General features: G+C 35.2%; 1 protein-coding gene across 20 annotated transcripts in view; it reads right to left on the reverse strand.

Annotated features, from left to right (window-relative positions):
• BAZ2B (bromodomain adjacent to zinc finger domain 2B) overlaps window positions 1-23,113 on the reverse strand; it is a 142,153-nt gene that overhangs the window by 23,027 nt on the left and 96,013 nt on the right. For 10 of the 20 annotated variants that reach the window (XM_080599995.1, XM_080599991.1, XM_080599998.1 and 7 more), the window contains 13 exons: window positions 22,904-23,012; window positions 22,541-22,642; window positions 13,802-14,012; window positions 8,554-8,646; window positions 8,359-8,420; window positions 6,960-7,025; window positions 6,256-6,321; window positions 5,555-5,599; window positions 5,277-5,309; window positions 4,024-4,089; window positions 2,444-2,584; window positions 1,381-1,635; window positions 818-1,032 (listed from right to left, as the gene is read on the reverse strand). In XM_080599995.1, the coding sequence (XP_080456121.1) occupies window positions 818-1,032; window positions 1,381-1,635; window positions 2,444-2,584; window positions 4,024-4,089; window positions 5,277-5,309; window positions 5,555-5,599; window positions 6,256-6,321; window positions 6,960-7,025; window positions 8,359-8,420; window positions 8,554-8,646; window positions 13,802-14,012; window positions 22,541-22,642; window positions 22,904-23,012 (1,464 nt within the window). The remainder of the gene's footprint in view (window positions 1-817; window positions 1,033-1,380; window positions 1,636-2,443; window positions 2,585-4,023; window positions 4,090-5,276; window positions 5,310-5,554; window positions 5,600-6,255; window positions 6,322-6,959; window positions 7,026-8,358; window positions 8,421-8,553; window positions 8,647-13,801; window positions 14,013-22,540; window positions 22,643-22,903; window positions 23,013-23,113) is intronic. The other 10 variants (XM_080599988.1, XM_080599999.1, XM_080599992.1 and 7 more) reach the window with 4 other exon arrangements.

Raw genomic sequence — 23,113 nt, forward strand, 5'->3', positions numbered from 1 at the left:
TGTGATGAATTTGATTAATACACATGAACTCTCTTGAAAAGTACTTACACAGCACTTGCTCTAGCCAATTCTCTTGCAATGTTCCAGCCTTTTTTAAAACATGAAACATCTCTTTCGTTGAGCAACCCTGGTTAACTACTCCAACACATTGTACCAAGACAGACAGAATTGGCAAGACACAAAAACCTACTCAATTTGGTCATAGAAGACTATCACAGTAAGCAAGCATACGGAGGTGAAGGTATCCCAAAGACTGGCATTTCCTAACTTTTTATTGCATGTTTCTGGATTTTTCAATGTTGTATATCATAGCTTTTTTTTTAATTACAAAATGCTATTCATCACCAACAACAACTGAAGTATACACTTTCTTGAATTACTACACCATGATAAATCAAGCCTGCTACTTCAGCTTACAATTGACTTAAAAGTATTGATGTATTAAAGTACTGATATAGTAAAAAAAAAGAAAAAAAAATCAAAAGGAAAAGAGTACTACAGACGATTTACACAGCACTTCTACACTGTTCCCCACAATACCTAGTAAATTTCTTTGTATTCAACCACATTTTTTACTCCCAGAATAGTGGATTTTACTTCAAGGCTTAAAAAAACAAAGCCAAAAAACTTGGCAGAAAAATGGCTAATCTTCTGTAATATCAGAAGTACATAAAAGCAAGCAGCAGTAACAGCAGATTTCAGCTTTCATTTCGAGAACATCAAGAAGTCTCCTGTAACAAAGTAGTGTATACTGCATTTTTAAACTATAACATTTTAATAATTTTATTTTTACACATCTGTTCGAGAAACATCTTACCTGACCACACTTTTACTGCAAGCTAACTCATTGACAAGGAAAGCAAGAACTGCTGCTTTCTGAGCTGGAGTATGTGCCTGAAAAGCTTTTGTCTTCAAGCTCTCTGTAAGCTCAGTTTGCCCACAGTGAGCCTCCATAAATATCTGCAAAATCTCAGATACATTATCTCGATTGATGCCAACGTTCAGTAAGTGCTCCCCAAGAATAGTCTTAGCCTAAAAATAAAGATATTTCAATTAATCACATTTGAAAATATTCTTTTCACTGCAGACCATATTATTGTTTATAAAACAGTGATGTGGTTTTGCTTGCTTTTTACCACAAGAACTTCAATCGAGATTTTTTAGTAACAAATTAGTAACAAATTAGAATGTCTTCACCCTGTAAGTTTTTAAGAATAGAGATAATACTAATATTAATGGCATAAGATAAAGAGAATAAGAAAATGTGTGTTCCAACTGGACTATTTTTGTATACTATGAAGAATGCATTTATAAGTATACTTTTTTTACTATGGATTTTTTTTTAATTTTTAGATTTTTTTTTTTTTTTTTTTTTTTTACCTTGTATCCTGTAACAAGTCCTGGATCACAAACAGCTGCAGAGACTAGCTTTACAAGCAAGTCTTGTATTTCTCCCATGCTGTCCCCTATGTTTAGCAAACCCTCTTGAAGAATACTCAGAGAAGGGACTTCCGTATTCACATCAAAGCCAAGAACTTTACCAAAGTTACGCAAGAACTGCACTACCATGAGACAATCTGAAAATGTGCTTCCAGCAAGAACAAGGCCTGGAATGCGAGGCAGCTCTGGCAAAGGCTGAAAAGTAAGGAAAAATAATTAAAGATTCAGTAGTATATTTCAGAGGATAACTTTTTTTGATACTAGCTAGGGAAATTGGCTGATACAATCATATAACTTACAGTATATTAACAATAGAAGGTGAAGGCACTAGAAGAGCTGCCCCCCACCCCATCCATAAATCATTATTGTTTATGAACTCATCATTACTGTTTAACTTTTTCACTTAGTATTAATTAGACTGTGGCCTCCTATAATTACTTTTTGGCCAGGAGAGGTTCTCAGGCTGTATTTTGAGCCAAAGTACCATAAAAGGTGGCATAAAAATATTTCAGGGACACAGAAGGGGAAAATTCTCCAGAATTCTCTGGAAAACTTGGGCCTTGAGCTTGAGATAAGTACAGTCCTGAAGGACAAGAACTGACAACAGAGAAGCTTGGAAGAGTAATTTTTTTTTTTTTTTTTGAATAATGGCTTAGAAGAGTTGCACATATGAACAAAGCTCTATTTAGTGCCTATGTACTGAGAGAAAGTGCATGTTCCTGCTATAAAAACAACTGAGACTACGGAATTTTTATTAAAGCAATCATGCAAATGGTTTTTGGGAAGCAGTCCACTTTTAAACAACATGTTTTTAACTAAATATATCAATACCCACTTCAGTGTTTCTCATATACTGTATTTATAGATTTTAAATATAGTTCTTTCATTATCTAGACCAAAACTTGAACGCTTGATGAGTGACTGCAAGAAAAATAGTTATTGTCACAACAGCAGAAGACAGAGACATGAGGCAAGGAAATACATTTTATGTTATTACAATTACCTTCTGATCTGCTAAGCACATATCTTCATTAGGCTTCTTTAGCTCCTTTGCCATTTCCAATTCCAATCTTCGCTGTTCTAGTTTACGTTCTTTATTTAATCTTTTTTCATCACGTTTTTCTTGCTTTAACCGCTCTTTTTCCTTCAATAGATTTAAAAGGGCAGAAAATAAAACCCGTGTACTATACTTACAGTGTAACAGTCTAAGAATTTGAAAAGTACTACTTAAGTAATCTTAGTACTTACTACGGCAATTAAGGAACCTGCATTCAAGTAAAAGGAAGGTAGAAACTACACAAACAGAACAAAATAAATGAATAGCAAATCTAAGATCCACTCAGATTTCTCTTAGATTCCAATTTAGAATCTGCACACACTACTCTATTACATGGACATGTGAGAGTCAATATTTTTAATTTCACCAGTATTGTACAGGTACAACACACTGAAATATTTTCAGCCACAACAATATATGTGGAATACAGAATCAATGATTTTTTCACAACAGTTGTTTTAATTTAAATTCCACCCAGCTGTGTAAAAATTAGATCTACTCCTTATTTTAGTGCTGCTGTGGAAAATGATCTTCATAATATTCAGCTCTTAGTAGCTTTATTTGCATGGTTATCAATATAATATGAAACATTATCTGGGCTATTACATTTTACACGTTCACTTCTCCAGGATCAATTTCTCTATAGGACATTAAACTAAAAGACAGTTCAAGTAAAATTGCAGTTGCACATGATATTTTCTCCCTTAAGTGACAAAACAAAAATCCTACTGAATATATGCATCTTTGTAATCATTTGGATGCTATGAATTATATGTTGCTTCCAAACAGCTGACTGGACAGCTCCTAGAACCTCTCCCGTTACAGTTAAGTGCACAAAACTCTTGATAAAGCCAACTGGTGATAAATGCATGTTTAAAAACCATTTGTTGTTCATTGATCCTCAGTTAATTACAGGGAAAATGCTCATACACTCATGGTAGCTTGCTACCCTGTTGGCATAAATGAAGTGATTTTACCACTGTTTGATATTGCTAGCCTGAAGTACACAGAACTCCAGAATAAGTAAAACCCTCATACTGTTAGAGATGCATTCAAGCCTCAAGGTAAATATATGATGTGTTATCTCCATACCACCAAAGTCTTGGTCCTAAATTCTTAGGAAAACCTTCTATTACATACATTTAAAGTGAAATGTTTCATGTGAGTAAAAAGTAAAAATTGGTTTTCCGTGAATGAGAAAAAGCCAAACTGACTGTTTATCTATAAAGAGAATCTGAATGAGAATTTTATTTTGCTCCTTTTCACAGAAAGTCTTTAACTCTGCTATTTATATTAGAACTAAATTTTTATTACTAGTATAAATTAAAGGAAGCAGGTGGCAAAAAACAACCTAGAACAAAAAGCAAAAATTTCTATCTTAGCATTAGATGAACTCATTTTGATGGGTTTTGGATTAGGTTGTGCAGGTTCACACTACCAGCATCTAATAAATGGTCCTGGTCTTCTACAGATGACTGCAGAATGAGCAAATGAAAACTTCAAAGTTTCACTGGTTAATTACTCACTTCTGCTTTTTTACGTGCTTCCATGGCTTTCATAAGCATCATATGTTGTCTTCTCCTTTCTCGTTCCTATTGAAACAGATAGGATTAGAACAAAACTAATCCACATGTTAATATCGATAAAAAAGCTAAGTACAAGTTTAGCATTAATAGACAAGTCACAGTAAATACTAAATATAGAACAAGAATGGCCAAGTCTGTGCATGTTTTAGTTCAGGTTTAGAAAGCAAATACAAGAACAATCAAAAGCAAAACAGGTAAAGCAATGAATATGGAGACAGTGTAAAAAAAAAAGAAGCATACAGATTTACTTGTGGTCAGTTGTGATGCTCCTTCATAAGCTGGCAGAACAAAAAGCATAATGGTTGGCTGGAACAGGTCAGTTACCTTACATCTGCTATCAGGGAACTTGCAATTTACTTCCTCAATAGCCAATTCAATAGAAATTTGTAAACTGGTCATTTTGAACATTGCAAATATTAACATTTCTGTGATCGAGCAACAAATTAGTATGATGAATTTTCTCAACTCTAGATCAAGCTAATGCTGGCGCAGCACATATACATACGCACTGACACTTGAATTTACTGATGCCTGTCCTCCAATAAGTTACATCAATAACTTCAAATGCATTAAGGAGCTGTATTCTAGAGTGGTATGTATGTTTTTTTCTGCCTTAAAAACTGTAGAATAAGCCTTGGCTCCAGTAAAAGCAAAAGGTATTTTACCATCTAGTTCAATGAGAGTAGGATTATAGGCTAATGTTTCACTGTATAATTATAATGTTATGTATTTACACTGACTGAAAGCTGATTTGCTCAGTATTTTGCAGACTTGGGAGAGACACGATCCTAACTTCTAAAGCAGGTTAATTCAAATCATATTTAAAAACTTCTAGATCCACTCCCAATGAATGGGACAAGGTTTAGAAAAAGTATCCATGTGACAACCTATTAATTTTTGTATTAATTAATCCCTGATCTTACACAGTTGTCCAATTTATGTTGGGACATCAGCAACAAAGATTTCTGTTTAAGAACTTATTTACAGATTGCCACGTTCAATTTATATACTTTTGAGATGTCTTTTTTTCCCTTAACAGACAAGACAAGCAGATGTATGCAATGCACTGTGCTGTAAAGCCATGCAGCAGTATGTAATATGACAGCAGCCAGTGCTACATTTTATGCATTGCTATGACAACCATATCACAACCAAATCACAATGCGGTGTTAGATGTACAAAAATAAACATACCCATACCATATCTAGTCTATGCCTCTCCAACTCCTGGTAGAAAGAGTTGGCACAACATTATGAAACAGAAATCACAAAGTCATAAAACCACTTTTAAATCCCCCAAAAGACCCCAATACCAAAGCAAAGCAACAAATCATAAGATGAAAGAAAAATTGTGCAGGAATCAAACCCAGGAATTTAAAAAGGGCATATTTTGAAGATTTTTTCCCCACATTACTTAAGTAGTAGTTCACAATTGGCATTCTGCCTGCTTGGTCAACCAAATGTATACCAACCTGGTGCTTGAGAAGAACAGCTTGCTGCCTTCGCATCTCTTTTTCCTTAAGCAAAACAACAGAAATGTATCTTATCAAACTGTACTTACTAAGATGAACATATTTGCTATACTAAAACAGCACATCTAATTAAGTTTTCTTAGTTTTATTTCCCCATAAACCAACCACAGAACAGTAATAGTATATATGAAAGCAAATCTACCGAGTTGGGAGTTCAATGTTAAAACACACCAACACCACCAAAGCAGTAATAGAACTACTAATATAAACTACTTTTTTTCCGGTGTCTGCAGAAGAGTTCTCTAGTCTTGTATACATCTAGCCTATACAAGAATATTAGTTGGGAAGCAACAAAGTATTTTAATAGTGTGCTTTAAAAAACATTGTGAATAATGCTATTGCAAAAGCATTTGAAGCTATGTAAACCAAGCATCATGTAAGCAAAACTCCTGGTAATGGCGTAAAAAATTAGTCTCTATGTCAATATATTCATGCATGCATGCATGCATGTTTCTGTGTTTCTATATGACACACGTGTAAAAAGTTCCGTATGTGTTACATACCTACAAAACATATGCACACTCAGATTTATTCACATGCCATACCTATTCAGTTGAATACTCTTCCTAAAAATTGCTCTTCTGCATCAACACATATTATGCATAACAACACACTTATTTTTCAAACTCTTATAAACTAACCTTGATTCGCTTTTCAGCTTCCAATAATTTGGCATTTGCTGCTTCTTCCTTCTTTTTCTTTTTTGCCTGTGCATGCAAAATAGGTCACTCAACAGCAACTTCACAACTTAAAAATAATCTGACTAGAAATAAAGCTATACACCATAAAAAGCTGAAAATGACATCACATATTAAGTGTACATTCCAAGTAATTTCTTCCTCAATGTATGTCACATAGTCAATCCATTCACTATGTCTTTATTTAAATTAAGACAGAATAACAAGTCCTACGCAAAATTGCTTCACTTGGATATTATAACCAAAAATAAATAAATAAAATAACGAAACAATAAAATATAAATGGCAAAGAGATTAAAAAATTAGTATTTGCATGATAGGAAACTTGAATACTAGTGATCTATCCTTGCTGCTACACTAGCAAAGTAGTACATTAGAACAGCATACTAGTATTGTATACTACTTTATTATAGCTTATATATTCATAAAATTAGTATTTTAATACTACTGCATTTCATACAAAGTAGAACATATTGCTTTAGCATCCAAATATTGCAAAATTGTACTTGGAAATTTTTGAACTGGCTTCTTTAAGTCCATATTGTTAGAACTGCTGTATTTGGTAACATTCTTACTTCATGTGTGACTATTAAAGGACAACATTCTCACAAATGCAAACACAGAAATACTTGAGCCGTTATGTCTACCTCTAAAATTTGTTGAGCTCGAAGCTCTTTCTCCATTCTGATTTGCTGGATACGCTTAATTTTCTCCTAGAAGGGGAAGAAAGTTAATTCTGTTTCTTGAAAACAATATTAAGGAAAATTACTTCAGAAAAAAAAAAGAGCAAGTTTATACACATATACCTTCTGTTATTGAGTCTCACAAGCATTACAGTCAATTGTTCCCTTACAGTAATGCATGTTTAGAATTTTTACTAGCATTAGAAGATGCCTGATATATCCCTGAAAAACCAACATTCACAGTTATGCATAAGTGTTCATGTTTAGGAAGTCACAGTATTATTATTTTATTTCTTTAACAGTTTTAAGATTGCCAGATAATGACACTATAAGTAAACTTGCAGTGTTCAAATTCTAGCAGGCAATGGTGGAGCTATTCAGGAATGAATGGAAATGGGAGTTTAAACACAAAAAAGGGCAGTGATTTGATGTAATCTCCCTGAAGAAGAGATACAGGGGTATGTCAAACCATCATTTTCTGCCTTAGTTCTAGGAGCCTTTCAGTTGTGGCAACATGCAAAATCTGAGTACTGTGAAACCCAAAGCACTTGATCTGTCAGCCAGTAACAGTCGCCCACATGCAACCTGGTTAATGTATTCACAGTTAAGTGGACTTCAGTATCTTTAGATTTTTAAAACATTCAGATAATTAATGATTAGTTTGGATGCCTTAATAACAAAAATTTTAAAAAGGAACTGACCCTACAGCCACAGACAACATGATGTTATTTCTTTTTGAAAGCTTTCATATTCCCAACATAAATAACATCTCACTATTTTGTTAAAATTCTGTTGTTAAAATAATGAAAAGCCTGATACCATAAGTAGCTTCACGTGGTAATGTTTATACAGGCACATTCTCACTTTTGGCAGAAGCATTTGCTATAACAGTATTGGACAATACCTGTATGTATAAAAACATATTAATTCATTGGCATACTGAGATATAACCCTTCACACACAATCTAAAACCACTGAGAGATAGCCAGAATCCATGAAGAAGCTAACTACACTATTCTGGTATGTACAGAAAGAGATACATCATTACTTGTTTTCACGGATCTAGTTAAAGGATGACCACATCACCACACTGGAGCAGCAGTTTCTGAATTTCTTACCAATGTTGGCAAGCAGCTACATGTATGCACAGCTTAGATCAACACAGACAAATCTGGGATGTCCTGACAGCATGAACTGGCATGACAACAGAATTTACATTTTTCAATAATATACAGTGTGCTCTGTAGAACTAGATTTAAAACATTCACTTTGTAACAAGCAGACTTAACTTACTAAATAATTTAAAAACCAAAACTCGGTAATTCAAAACAAGAAGAGCTTAATCAGCAACCACAAAGGTTACCTGCTGCTTCATTATCTTTATCTGCTCTTTTTGCTTTCTCTTTTCTTCAGCTGCCATAATAGCTATAAGAAAGGCAAAATAAATAAATAAATAAATTAGTATCAGCAGAAAATGATGAAAAGCATACAACTTCACGTCAACAGTTCTCAAACTAATCTTCCAGCAGGCACAAGCTTTCACAAGTCTGATACTTGCCTTGCTGTTTTTTTGCTTCTTTGGCAGCTCGAGCTTGTTCCTGCTTCTGGAGTTTTCTTAGTAGCTTTATTTGTGCTGCTTGTCTAGCTATTTCTGTTATAAAAAAGGAATTGAGTTCATAAAAACAGTGCTGTCCAACAATAAAGACATAGCTCACATTTCCAGATGCTTGTTTGAGGTAAACAAATGGAGAAAACAGTCCATTTCTTGTGCACGTTTATCTTGAAAACATTCAAGTACCAACTACTTTGGGGTATTTCCAATATATATATAAACACAGACACAAGCACAGATACATATTTTTATGTATATATATGTATGCATCAGAAAAACTGTGGATAGCTTCTACATTAAGAAATGTTTTATTTTTGGAGGAGAAATGTCTCCGTAAAGTATGTGATAGTATCCCGCTAACAATGCTGCTTTGCTTAAAGCCAGATTTCTTCTTTCTTTTTAAAGCAGAATATATTTGTCTCAAAGTACCCGATCATCATTTCTTTCAGAAAGCATGAAATTACTCTCTTCCTTATTTGTTACTTCAAATAATCACCTAATCCTTCTTGAACAATGTAGTAGAAGCAGACTCAACTGGGACAGAGCATTCTTTAACCATGGCTACGTACAGACAGCTACCACTCTTTTGCTAATTAGTAACTTCCTGACTCGTTCTAATATTACAAGTGAGAACAGTATGAAATTTGGGTGAACTGTGCATGGACCCAATGATGTAGACAGTTATAGGAAGGATTTTTCTGGAGGCTAAATTCAGCTTGCTATTCAAAGTACTGAAGCCCAATACCTCCCTTATAGAATTCTTCAAAATAGTGCCAGCTTCCTGTCCAACGACCAAGAGGCAGGCAGACACATGGAATGCCCATGTGTAGATCAGACAACGTTGTAGATAGTTAAGAACATTACAAATAGGTACACTACAACTGGGAAACCTTCAGGGCCAAGGGGAAACAATACATAAGAAGCAGCTAAACATGAACTGCAACAGAACTAGAAGCTAGAAATTTAACTTCTCCTCTATGTCCTAAATTCTAACTGTGATCTATGGAAAAGCCAACAGATGCAGAAGACTATTGAGTCTAAACTGGGACGATCCAAGAGGAGGATGTAGTTAATGTGCAGCATGTCTTTGAAAAAACAAAACACAAGCAAACAAACAAACAAAAAAAACCAGAAGGTTAAAATCTACAAAAAACCAGGCACAGCAAATCAGACCCACCTGCAATCCCATTCAACTGCTGTGTGCTTTATTAAGAAAAAATTTTGAGTACTTCTAAATCAAGGCAAGGAAAAAAAAAAAAAACAGGAAGAATAGAAACTAGAATTCTTGGCATCGAATGGTAATCTAGATGTAACGGACATCTCACATACATGTTACAATGTTCTTTAATAAGATATGGCATCGATGGGAATTACAGGAATATCAGCTGACCGGCCTTCTATGTAAAGTATGGCATCAAGACATAACAAAAACATTAAAGGAAGAGACGCTTGTAATCCACTTGGTGGAACATTAAAAGAAGGTGTAAAAAGCAGTCTTCAAGTGTGCAATCTTAAAGTGAACAACCTCGAAGCAGTTAAAGAACAAAAACCCTTTACTGATCTAGGTAAATAAACACTGTGCCACATTTCAAAAAGGAAAAAGGTAGTTCAATAAAAAAAAGACACATGGCTCTTCAGAAAAGGAGGCTGTCATAAGAAAACGGTGAGCACTTAAAAATAATAATTTTGTTTGAATAAAAACAGGAAAGCCTATGACATTAAAATTAAGGAGGGTGTTAGAAGGGCTAGAAAAAAATTTGAAGAGCTCCTTGCATAGGGTGCCTGAACAGACAGTGAAAGATCTTTACACATATCAAAACAAGAAGCCAGAAATGCAATCAGGGGGACCTAATGACAGACGGAGTATAGTGACAGAACAAGGGTTAACAATTGTAAATTAAAAAAGGGTAGGTTTAAATTAGATGTAAGGAAGAAATTCTTTACTATGAGGGTGGTGAGGCACTCTGGGAGGTTGCCCAGACAAGTTTTGGATGCCTCATCCCTGGAAGTGTTTAAGGCCAGGCTGGACGGTGCTCTGGGAGATGGGTTGGAACTTTAAGGTCCTTTCCAACCCAAACCACTCTGTGATTCTATTATTCTATGAAACAGGAAGAAAAAATGGCTTAGCAAAGAATATTAGTGAATTGTTTGTGCTAGTCTCTATGGCTGAAGATGTTGGGGATATTCCCCTACACAATGTATCGTCTACAACAGGTCAAAAGAGCTAGATGAACTTAAGGTAAATATACAATAAGATGCTAACTGCACACCAGGATTGGACAGAGTAAGCTGAGAAATCTGAAGGAACACTAACTTGGAACCAGAGAGGCACTGGTCTGGATGTTTATTGTATTAATAACAGCCACTTTTCACCTGTTAATAGGACTAGTGACTCCCATCAACAAAACAGGCTCTAGAGGAAGTCTTATAACATGCTCATCTGCTATTTCCATTTTCTATTCCTCTTGAGCTTGAGAGGCTTCATTGAGTACATTGTAAAACACGATCTGTTGAGACAGTCAGCATGGCTTCTGTAGAGGGAAATTCTTCCTAATTTCAGAATTTTACAAGCATGTCAGTAACAGGTTGATGAAGGGAATGTAATGGACAGAGCACGTTTACAATTTCAAAAAATCTTTGACAAGTTTCCAGGTCAAACATTTATTAATAAAACTAAGCAGTTATGTCACCAAAGAAAAGCTCCTTTACAGACTGAAAGCTCATTAAGTGGTTGCAGGCAAAAGGTAGGGATCATCAGTCACCTTTTGTCATAGAGAAAAGTTAGTGGAGGGTATCCTCAAGTATCAGTACAAGAACCACCTTTATTTAATCTCTCTTCATCAATGACCTGTAAAGGGTACAGAAAAGTTAATCCCCAAATATGCAGATGATATTAAGCATTCTGGAAAATCCAAAGCTGTGCTGACACCAAAGGACTATGGAAGAGCCCTGCAAAGCAGTAGGTAAAGGCAGTAGAGAAGCTTCATCATAGAAAAATGTAAAGTAAAACATCTAGAAAAATACCAAAATCAGACACAAAAGAAGATAAAAGGGATGGAACAACTATATTCTGAGAAAAGACTAAGAATACTTGGGCTCTTCAGTTTGGAGTGGACAAGATGAATGACAGAAAGAAGCAAGGTTTGCAAAGTCAAAGGACACAAACTGGAGAACTGTTATTCTCCAAATCCCACAATCACAGAACTATGGAACACCACCAAAAACCCAAGATTTTTTTTTTGAAAATTAGCAAAACTTCTTTATCGGTATTTATCAGACTCCAAAAACTTCTTGTCGCAGGATGCTGTTAGAGCAAACATCAAGTTAAAAAGAGAGCGAAAAGGCTAATTCATGGGAAACAGTTTCATAAACAGAAAACAAAAGATTCAAGAAAACTTGCATTTCTTATATTCTCAGAAGAGGAACAAAAAGAAGCAAGATAGGTTTGAACATACGTAACATCAAATACACATTCTGAATCTTATTTTATATGTGGACCATATGCTTCTGTCCATTTTACTAAATGCTCTAAATGCTGCGTGTGGTGGCAAAACAGACATGGGAGAGCATTGTCTCCCCCCTTGCAGTGATCAATATGGGGAAAAGGAAGATACTAAATGAAGCAAAACATCTTATGATTAGTGACTGAGACTTATCTTTTCCCACTAAGAAAAGACTTCTTTGAATAATATCCTGTACCTCCACAATAAACAGACAGCCTCTCAGCAAATGTTGTGGTGCTTCAGCAGTTGACACTTCACTTATAAATAGCTTCCCAACTCTCACACTGGGCAAAGCATGGTGGTGACCTTAACACTCGGGTAGAACAGCTGCAAAACACTTAAAAATACTTTGGGTGTCCTGAGAGTTGTTTTCTCTCTGTCCTTCTGTCTAAAGCATTACCATCGAATCTCTTAAACGTTTTCACACAGAACAACACTCTGCAGACACAAACAAGAAAGACGCAAAGAACTGCACCAAGGAAATATTCAATGCACACACAAGGAAAACTTGCAAAATACTATATAGATACCCCAAAATGTGTCTACAGCAAGCACATGAAAGAGCAGTTCTGAAGCCCAAGTTAAAACATCCCAGCTCCTGGAGGTAAGAATTTTTCATTAGCTCCATTTGGAAAATATGATACAGTTATGGACTAAAGAATTGAAATTCGAAGGTCACATGCCCGATGTTTATTTAAAATAAGGCCTTCATACCCTTGATATCTAGTAGTATTCCCTAACATTAAAGTGCTACTGTATACATTAGTACTGTGAACATGTAACAGTATTCAACGTTATGGGTCTTAAGATCTCATCACTATAAATGATTTCACAAGAGCGTTTTCCCTGGAACAGCCAAAAGCTTCACAGAAACGCTAACTTCAATGGTTCTAAATTTCAGATGTGGTAGAAATAGCTCCGAAGTTTTATCCATCCAGATTGTTTGAATTTATATAGCATTGCCATTTTTTTAAAGCAACATTTTTTTTTCATTTTTAATAAGGCAAAGGTGTGTTGTTGGTTTTTTTGGTTTTTTTTTTTTGAAAAAAGAGAAATCTACAAATGTAATTCCAAAAGTAGAAACAAACAAGTTAAGCTGATTTACGTAAAAAAGATCAACTTCTGAAAAAGTGAAACAAAAAAGGGCCTTTCTAGTTTCAATTTTTGTTTTTTTTTTTTTTCTTTTTTTTAAATAAATCACTGCTCTCTACAACTTAAATCATAACATTGTTCTCTGCCTAGTGAGATCAATTCTCTTTCATTCAGTCATAAACACATTGTAGAGGCTGAGGGAAAAATTAGATTCTAAAGAGGGTGAAAAAGCTAATCAGTTTCAATTTCTTGTTCTGATGTTGTTTGAGCTGCTATCAGGGACCACAGAGATCTGATCAGTTTTGCCAATTTAAAGGAATATCAATAGCAGCAAAAATATCGTATGCCTGCTTTTTTAATCTATATAACTAAATGTACGTAAACTACAGAATAAGCTCTTAGACATACACCTGTGCACACATGCATCTTCCCTTGAATCATACATATATTTCCTGATCTCGAGACAGAAAAGGGCTTCAATAAAAACATTTGACGAAGTTCCAAAGTAAGATGTACATTACTTCTCTTTAGAAAAACATTAATCCTCCATGTACATCAGTACATGTCTTTGTTTGTGAAAGCAGTAATATATTTCTTACCTTGAGCCTGTAGCTTTCTTAAAAGCTTTGCATCAGTGTTGTCTAGAAATTCAGTGCCGCCAACATTTGGAGGTCGGCCTTTGCGTCGTCTCATTCTTGATTCCTCTCTTGAATGCTGTCTGTCTGGATTTGGTGGTCGTCCTCTACGCCCCTCCATAGCCCTGATACGGGGAATGACCTCCTCTTCCTTCAGAAGACACCACTGAACGCCCTTTTGATTGACACATTTCACAAACAGGTATTATAAACGTAAATTAAAAAAAAAGAAAAATAAGACATTTGAGAACATGACCAGTGCATGTGTTTCATATATGTATTTACTAAAAACCTATATGCACACAGATATATACTCAAATGAAATATATATATATGTATACATAACATACAAGAGTTGTGATGGACTGTTTGTGTAGTACGTTTCAATGATGCACAGAAGCTATATATTGACAGCTTATCACTACAAAGCATTTGTTAACTGTACTAATATGCAAGATACTAAAGTCTATTCAGTGGCATACAGAGTTATTACAAAGCAACCATGCCACTAATCTTTTAGTTTTAATGATTTCAGACAAAACCACTTAATACTCAGCGCGTTTTAAAGCAGAAACACAGATTTTTCCTTATCATATAAGCTGAAAAATAACTTCACTGCTTTCACAGAAACCACTGCTCAATGTAAATGAAAAAAATGCCAAGTTATGGGTCACTGTCTTCCAACTGTTAGTGTTTATAGTAACTCTGGCATACAGAAGCAGCAAATGCAGTGGTCTATTTTCAAATACTGCCTCTTGGGTGTTGTATATCTTGGTTTTGTAACAACTAAACTGAAAAGCCCCAGGCTCATTGCTCATTTTAATCTTGAAGTTTTGTTTAGTACAATTTAGTTCTTCACCCCTCCCACAGAAAGGAATTAATTTCTGTGCCAACTTGAATTGAAAGAAATGAGAAATTTGTAGCTTTTTACAATACATGTTAACTAAAAGCTACAGAAACTATATTCTTTAAATAAACAAAGCAACACAGCAATGCATTGAAACCTTTCTTTCACTATTGTTACTATTTCTTAATGGAATCTCAAAAACAAATAATAAAATACTTTGTTAGAAATAGCGGTCATTTAACTGATGAGAAGTTTACTGTTTCTACTGAACAGAACAGTAGCTTAGCCAATCTGATCCTGATTAAAGCTATTTCAAAATTGTAACATCTTAAACAATATTCACAATCATTTGAAAACAATGGGGAAAAAAATGGAAGCTAAGAATCCTTTAGACTTCTCCATAATTTGCCTTATAAATGTTCGTAAAGGATTTTGAAAATGCCTGCTAGATCAAGAATGAAAGTTGGTAACTTATAAAACCCATTATATATATATGTTCACAATAAATATATATTTGCATTACAAGTGTACCATAAAATAATGTTTGCTTGTTTCGTCATTTTATTATTAATTTTCTGCTCATTCTTCACAATTCATTAGAATGATTAATACAACGTGCAATTCTTTTTAAAAAGGCGTTTAAGTAAACATTCAGATCCCAAGAAGCTATCAGTATCTGCAATGATACCTTTTTTGAAGTCTGTACGACTCTCAATTAGGACCATCACAAGAGTACATCATCTCAGCTGCCAGACATTCCAAAGCACTATGGTATTAAGTTATGTTCTTAAAATACAAGCTGTTCAGAATCACCACCATATCTCTATATGTAGAATATATCATTGCTAAGGACTTTTTAATCCAAAATTAATTACCTCTACAATTTAAACAGAAGTCCATTTGTTTTCTATCTTTAAGAGTACTGTTTAAGCATACATCGTCATTTCACTGTCTAGTACGTAACTTAAAATTTATTACAGGTTTAGTTTGTATTGTTGAGCAAGGTAAGCTGGATTTCATACCACACTTATTTATATAACACTCCAACCTATGAAATCATCTCATAAATTTTGTGTCCGATAAATAAATAAATAAATCAAGGAACATAAGGAGAAGCAGCCATGGCTCAAGTGGCACCTTAAGTCCTGCAATGGAGATTTCTCTTGGTCTCTACTTTATTTTCTATGGTCAATGATACTAATGATAACAAATGTGCAGAACTCTATCTGCAAAAGTAAGACAGATCTCTACAAGGCTGCTAGTACCACAGAGACTATGGATGCATATTACAGTTGCCTAATTCTCCCAGAAGAGAAACTAGAGGCCATTATATGAAGCTCACAGGAGAATGGTTCAATAAGCAGTAAGAGCTGGCATTTCAAGAAATGGGAATAAGACTACTTCACATGTTGTCAGAAGACACTGTGGATACGGTAAGTTTCCACAAGTTAAATACTACACAAAAACAGTCTAAAAATAGATCCACTGAGAGACACTAAATAGAAAAAACACAACAGGTTCAGGACATCCCCACAGCTTAAAATACCTGGATACTGGGATAACTGGAGGTGTTATCCTACAGGTTTGCCGCCCTAGGCATCCACTGATAGCTACTGCTAAAGAAAAAACACACAACACAAAGGACTCTTGTTCTGAATCAGTTTGGCTGTTCTTATAAATTTATATTGCACTTATAGAGGAACAAAATAAATATGACAAACTTCATATTATTGGTTTTCAGTTATCTATTTTTTTGTTAACAAAACCACTGCAAGTTGATGAATATCACTCAAACATAAATCTTTGATAAAATTCGTGATGCTGGGGGAGGGGCACACAGCGTGGAGCACATGGAGGCACACACAATATTCTCTGCCTTCATGTTGCATTAGGGGAGGAGAATTTTATACCAGCATAAATGCACATTTATTCACTGTCAAGTGTTGATTTCTGCCAGTCAAGAATCTGGTGATAATCTGTCCAATCCCTGACGTATGTTTCTATCTTTCATGAACCATTACAAAAGGCTGTCCAAGGAAGCTGCCTTGTTGACAATCTAGCTGGTGTTTTGATTTGGTTTTAAATACAGTTTATTCTCTAAACAACTGCGGAATCTGATTGTTGCATTTAAGCTTGCAGTTACCACCAACTTTTGTGAAGGGTTCACTATTAGTGTAGCTCAAATGTCATGGAAGGACAAACCTTGCGATAAGAGAAGGCAGAAAGATGACCTTTCAACCAAAATTTTATTTCTTATTACCCATTTTTTAATGTGAGAAAATAAATGCTACTTTGAATTCGCTTGATATTCTTCTAAGAAAATACACTTGAATAATCTACGTTCTCATACATCTCACTACTGTGAAGTTTCCACTACAATCAAGTTAATAACTTAAATAAAACTTGTATTTTACAATTTATAGTAATATTAGCAACTTACTACACTATACTTAGTATGTTATTTTATTAAAGCAGTTCTGGAGTTAGAACATACAAAAACAGAAAAACAAGAAACAAATACAATTTCCAAGTCTGCACATAAGTGCTCCTCCAGCTGCATGCATCAAGGGCAAGCACTCTACACCGAACTTGAACAACATGGTCAAACCAGTATGACGATGTCTGTAAAAATAGGCGTTAACTGACCATCTATATTTTGGGCTCAGACAGCTTTCAAAAATCTGACCCAGAATACATTTCTATCAAAAGAACAAACAACCAGATATTCTTTGAATTCTCTATATGCCAAAGGAGAAAAAAAAAAAAATGGGGCATGTGCCCCAACATAGGAGATACAGTGGCTTCAACATAAGCTAGGCCTCACTGCACAACCATTAGAGGAAGACTGAAGTGCTATTATGGTGAAATGTTGTGCTTTATTGTTGAAACTAAACAAAACAGGAATACAGTTTCTCTCCTTCAGGTATCTATGATCTGTTGCAATACTCTACTGTGCTCAGCACATTTGCACAGGCCTAGCAACTGTGACAGACAGAAGAGATGCTGGCCTCTGGAAAACACAGCCTACAATAACCCTTCTGGCCTCAAGCTACCTTGAATGGTACAAGATAAGTATGCATAGAAGTAGAACCAAGTCCAAAGCCTGTAAACCAAAATAATGAACAAAATCATGGGCACCTTAGAAGAAGCAGACATCATCATTAATTTCAGTTTAGATTTGTCAGACAAAGTGAAGAACAAAGCTTTCCAAATTGAAATATGGAACTCAGAATAGGAAAAACATTTTAAAGTTTAGTTTCAAGCAAAGAAAGCAATTACTTTACAAACGTACACAACAACTGCTTTTAAAGTTGGCTGTTCTACATAGCTTTTTTTTTTTTTTGCCTGTGATAAACATTTTAGACTTCTAAATATTTATTCACAGAATAAAAAAATTAACAGACTAAGTAAATAATAGTAAGCTTAAGAACTGGCTTAAAAGTGGCAAACCTCATGCCTTATGAAGATAGATTGCATTTGTTCTGAACGGCATCATAGTAAGAAACTCTTGTGAAAGTCTCTAATGTACATACATGTTATATGACACTAAAGAGGTAAGAATTAAGATATCTGTAAGCATTTTTTCCTTTCCTGTTCATGCGTTCAGCTGCCCTTCTAGGCAAGCATTCAGACTCGAAGAAAAAATAAATATTTCCCCACCTTTATGCAAAATTCTACGGGGAAAAATGTGCATGTCATGTTTACTATTACCCACCAGGCTAATCCCAAGTTTTCTCTAACTACATAATGACCCTACAAAGGTTATCAACTCTGTGTTACAACTAGTACATAGCAGAGGATTATCGAAGGATAAACCACATCCTACAGGAACCTAACAACCCCACAACAATCCATATGTAAAACTAATCCTCCTCAGTCTTGTCTGATGTATGTAAGGGACAGAAATAAACGTCTTATCTCCCTGTTCTGTATTCAGATCACTAGCAGTTTGATCAACATTTAAAAAAATAAGTACAGCAGAAGGCTTATTCACATGCAGTGGTTAGAATTGTTGAGACACATTTAAGGTTTAACTAAAAGTCCATACTTCTAGATGAGAAAAAATAGTGTTAGTCTAGAATACAGTCTTACATCAACTACGTTGCTATCTTTCTCATTTCTCTAAAAATACACACATACCTTCTGACTTTCTTTATTACAGATTTAGAGTGAAAGCTTCAAAAACAAGGATGTAAAAAGGAAAAGGTTAGTTTTTTTCATCCTCTACCTCAATTTCTTCTTAAGAACTAATTTAAAATACTTACTGATAGTTACATGTGCTTACTTCTCTTAAATTCGTTTTTTAATTATTCTTTAAAAATATTATCAGTTTAAAAATGCAGTGTAGCCGTCAAATACATCAGCTTCTTAAAATTCTTACACTGCTTCCAATAGAAATTGTTTCCAAGGAGAGGGGGAAAATGAGAGAACTACACAAAAAAAATCAGTGTTATCTTGCTGTTATCAGAGGACCTAATTGCACTTCAAAAAGCTAATGTGAACTACTAGAAGACAATTAGATAAGTTTCCGACTGTAAGACAATGGAGTCCTATAGTTCACCAAAACACCCTCTAAATTTCAGGCCACACGTATATATATATATATATATGTATATATATATGTACATACACCCTATATTTAACTGGTGTTGTAACTTAAATTTATTTTTGTTATGAAAATAACTGAGCACCAGATACATCTAAGAAAACTTCAAAACACAAAGTTTTTCACCTAAGCGTAAAAATAAACATTCTGGTTTCCATGACCTCACCTCCAAAAACTAAGAAGTAAAAATTCCACTGTGTCATATACACAATGAATCAAACTGTTCAAACTTTCTGGGCTGGAGCCAAATACATTGCTCATGATGTTAGAGGCTGGAAAAGTGGGCTGGCAGAAACTTCATGGAGTTCAAAAGGAAGTGCAAAGTCCTGCATGTGGGGAGGAAAAGGACCTGGGGGTCTCGGTAGACACCAAGTCGAACATGAGCCAATAACGTGCCCTTGCCACAAAGAAGGCTAACAGTATCCTGGGCTGCACTAGGCAAAGCACTGCCAGCAGGCCAAGGGAGGTGATCCTTCCCCTCTGCTCAGCACTGGTGAGGCCACATCAGGTGTCCAGTTCTGTGTCCAGTTCTGGCCTTCCCAGTACAAGAGAGGCATGCATATACTTGAAGAGAGTAAAACAAATGGCAATGTAGATGAAGGGACTGGAACATCCCTACTGTGGGAGAAAGACTGAAAGAGCTGGGAGTCTTCATCCTGGAGAAGGGAAGGCTCAGGGGACATCCTACTGATACCTGTAAATACCAGAAGAGAGGCTGAAAAGACGACAGAGACAGACTCTTTTCAGGGGTGCTCAGTGATAGGACCAGAGGCAGTGGACAGAGTATGAAATACAGGAGGTTCCATCTGAACGTCAGGAAAGACTTTTTTACAGTGAGGGTGACTAAGCATTGCAACAGGTTGCCAAATGAGGTTGTGGAATCTCCCTCCTTGGATATATTCAAACGCTGTTTGGGCATAAACAAGTAGTTTGGACCAGGTGACCTCCCGGAGTTCCTTCCAACTGAGCCATTCTGTGATTCTATGATGGATACTCTTGCTGTTATTCATTAATCAAAGACAGTAAGACACAAACTTAGGGCACGGCTCAGTACGGCTCCAAAATACAGCCCTCCACCTACTACATGAATGCAGCATTCATATCCATATTACTCCAACTGATAAGGACCCATGCCCTCTCCATCTCTCCATCACTACACACACACATCACTAAAACACAGCAGTATAAAGCCTCCAGGTCTTTCCACTATATTTCCAACTATATTTCCACTTTTGAGAAACTTTAAGCGTTCCTCTAGAGCCTACTATTTCAGGGTCCACTTCTGCCAGATATGTTGCTCTGTTAAAGCAGTTGCACAGTCACTGCACAACTGCACTGATCTGAATAACCCGTAGTATCAGGTTACTTGTGCCCCATGACAAAGAAACACTGGCACCATCAGAAACAGGTAACCCCTGTATTTTTGGCTTGCTAAAGGCAATTCTTCAGTATAGGTAATTTAGTCCACAGAGAATTTTATTTGTATCTCGTTCCATACATGAGCATTATGAAAATCACTTTGGATGCATGCTGTACATCTCAGAAGATGACAAATATAAAATAAAAGAAGGGAAAGTTAACAGTGAATCAATAATAAAAAACACTCAGAATAATCAAAATTGGAACATAAGCACTAATCAAACTACTTGAAATGATTCTAGACATCAGTAAAGATATGATTATCACATATTGTTTGCAGGTGAACAATTAAAAAATATCTGTAAAAAGGGTGCACACTATGAAATACCGGTATCACATATCATACCTATCACGTACTAAGTGTGAATTATCAGCTTGAGTGTAGCTCAACTGATCACGTTACAATCTACTCAGTCAACAGCTGATACTTAAAATATAAATACATCTCAGCACATCTGAAATAGCTGTCCCGTTTGAGTCTCTTTTTACAATAAACTTTTTCCTTGCCTAATAAAGTCTAAGCACAACCTACCACAAACTATCCAAAAGTAGAAACTACAGTCAGATGTACAATAACTTAATGTTGCATATTGCCAGTCTTGCCTACAGGAATGTGCTCTTCCAACATTCCTTCTTTCTGAAATTGTATCGTCCCAAATCCGAATATTATCCCATGAATTAAAGGGCAGAAGAAAGAGAACTAAAGAAGGGAATAAGTTTAATGAAAGAATATGAGAAACACAAGAAAAAGTTAACAGGGTAAAACGAGAACAGATATCCTGACGTTACGCTGTGTTCACAGTATAAAGAATTGTTCAGAATAAGCTGTTCAGGTACATAACATAATGCAGTTCACACCTACATGAACTTGTAATTTTTGATTTATGAAGGATAAACATGAAGAGGTTTAAACAATGTTCTGCTCTGTAAGTCAGGAATCAGCACGCACTACCTCGAAGTAGCTGCTTACCATGAACTCATCCTATACTATCCTTTCAAATTTTTACTATGTAAATGTTATGCATTTCCACAGGATATAGAGCCCACATAAGGGAAAACTACAGCCTGAATCCAGGATTGCTCAGAGCGTGGCATCTGTCCACATTCCCATACCACATAAAGTTACTTATCTTTTAAAGAAGAAAACATATTTACTGACAAAGTTCAAAATTTTTTGCACACGTCCTAAAGAAATAGTAACATGACTAAACTAGAGAAATATAGTATGGATCAAAAATAGTATTAATTTCTCCAAAATTCTAACTTAATCTACACAACATCTAATAGTTCAACCATGGTAAAACGTAACTGGTATACCAAGCATTCCCTCCTGTAACTATCTACTATTTTAAGAACGGAGTCTGAGATCCCTGATCCAGCCAACATTTGTATTTAAATATGTATTTCAGATATATTATGAAGGTGAATACATGAAAAGAGTGTAATTTAATGCATACACATAAATTGCTATCAATATTAGGTTTATACAAGACAGGAAGACCAGTTTCAGTCAAAAACAGCTGAACATTGACTCAGATAAAATACGTAGCTCTGAGTTCCTTCTTACTAGACAAAACCAGGCTCAGAGATGATTGTGAGGCATGCTGAACTCCTGGTGTCTCCTAGTGAAATCACTAAGAGGAGTGTTTTTCAGCACTGACAGTGATCAAGCTCTCAGCATCTCACAATAACTATCATAAAGAAATATGCACATTTTTTAGAAAGAATCAGCTAAAAACAGTTAATGCTTCAGATTGTAGCAAAAACTACTTCACCTAAACTTATGTTAATTTCCTTGGATCAAAGACTTTACTTTTTAAAAAGCAGATACCTGCGGTCCATCTCTGGCTTCATAGAAGTCACCCACTCCTATTTTTGCACTGAAGCTGAAATTGTCCCTTGAGATATCCATTATTCCATTTCTGCTGAGATACTGAAAAAATCACATATTTTTCCACTTCAGCTTGTAAATAATTACAACCCAGCTTTGATGTACAGCTAACCGTGAGTGCAATGTTTTGCATATTCTATCAAGGGGATATATAGGAGATCAGATCGGTAATAGGCTGAGATACATTACCCATCAGATCACGTATTTTGAAATAAGGATCTTTATTGGAAGAAAAAATGAAATTTTTTTATTGCAAGCATGCTTAGTAGCATTAGAACACAGAAGTTAAGAAAAGGAACATACCTTTACTACTTCAGGATACTGTCTCAACTTCTTTCCACAAGGTGCAAAATATGCTACTTCTCCTTGAAGACGACCACCAAAGTTTCTTATACGGGTTTCTCTTTGCCAGCTAGATTAACATGAAATAGTTGTATATAACAACACTTTTTTTTTTTTTAAGCAAATAACATAAATCTCAGAATAGGTGTATATAAGAATATTTTTTTCAAC

This window comes from Anser brachyrhynchus (genome assembly GCF_964034855.1).
Source record: "Anser brachyrhynchus genome assembly, chromosome: 7".
NCBI classification, from domain to species: Eukaryota; Metazoa; Chordata; class Aves; order Anseriformes; family Anatidae; genus Anser; species Anser brachyrhynchus.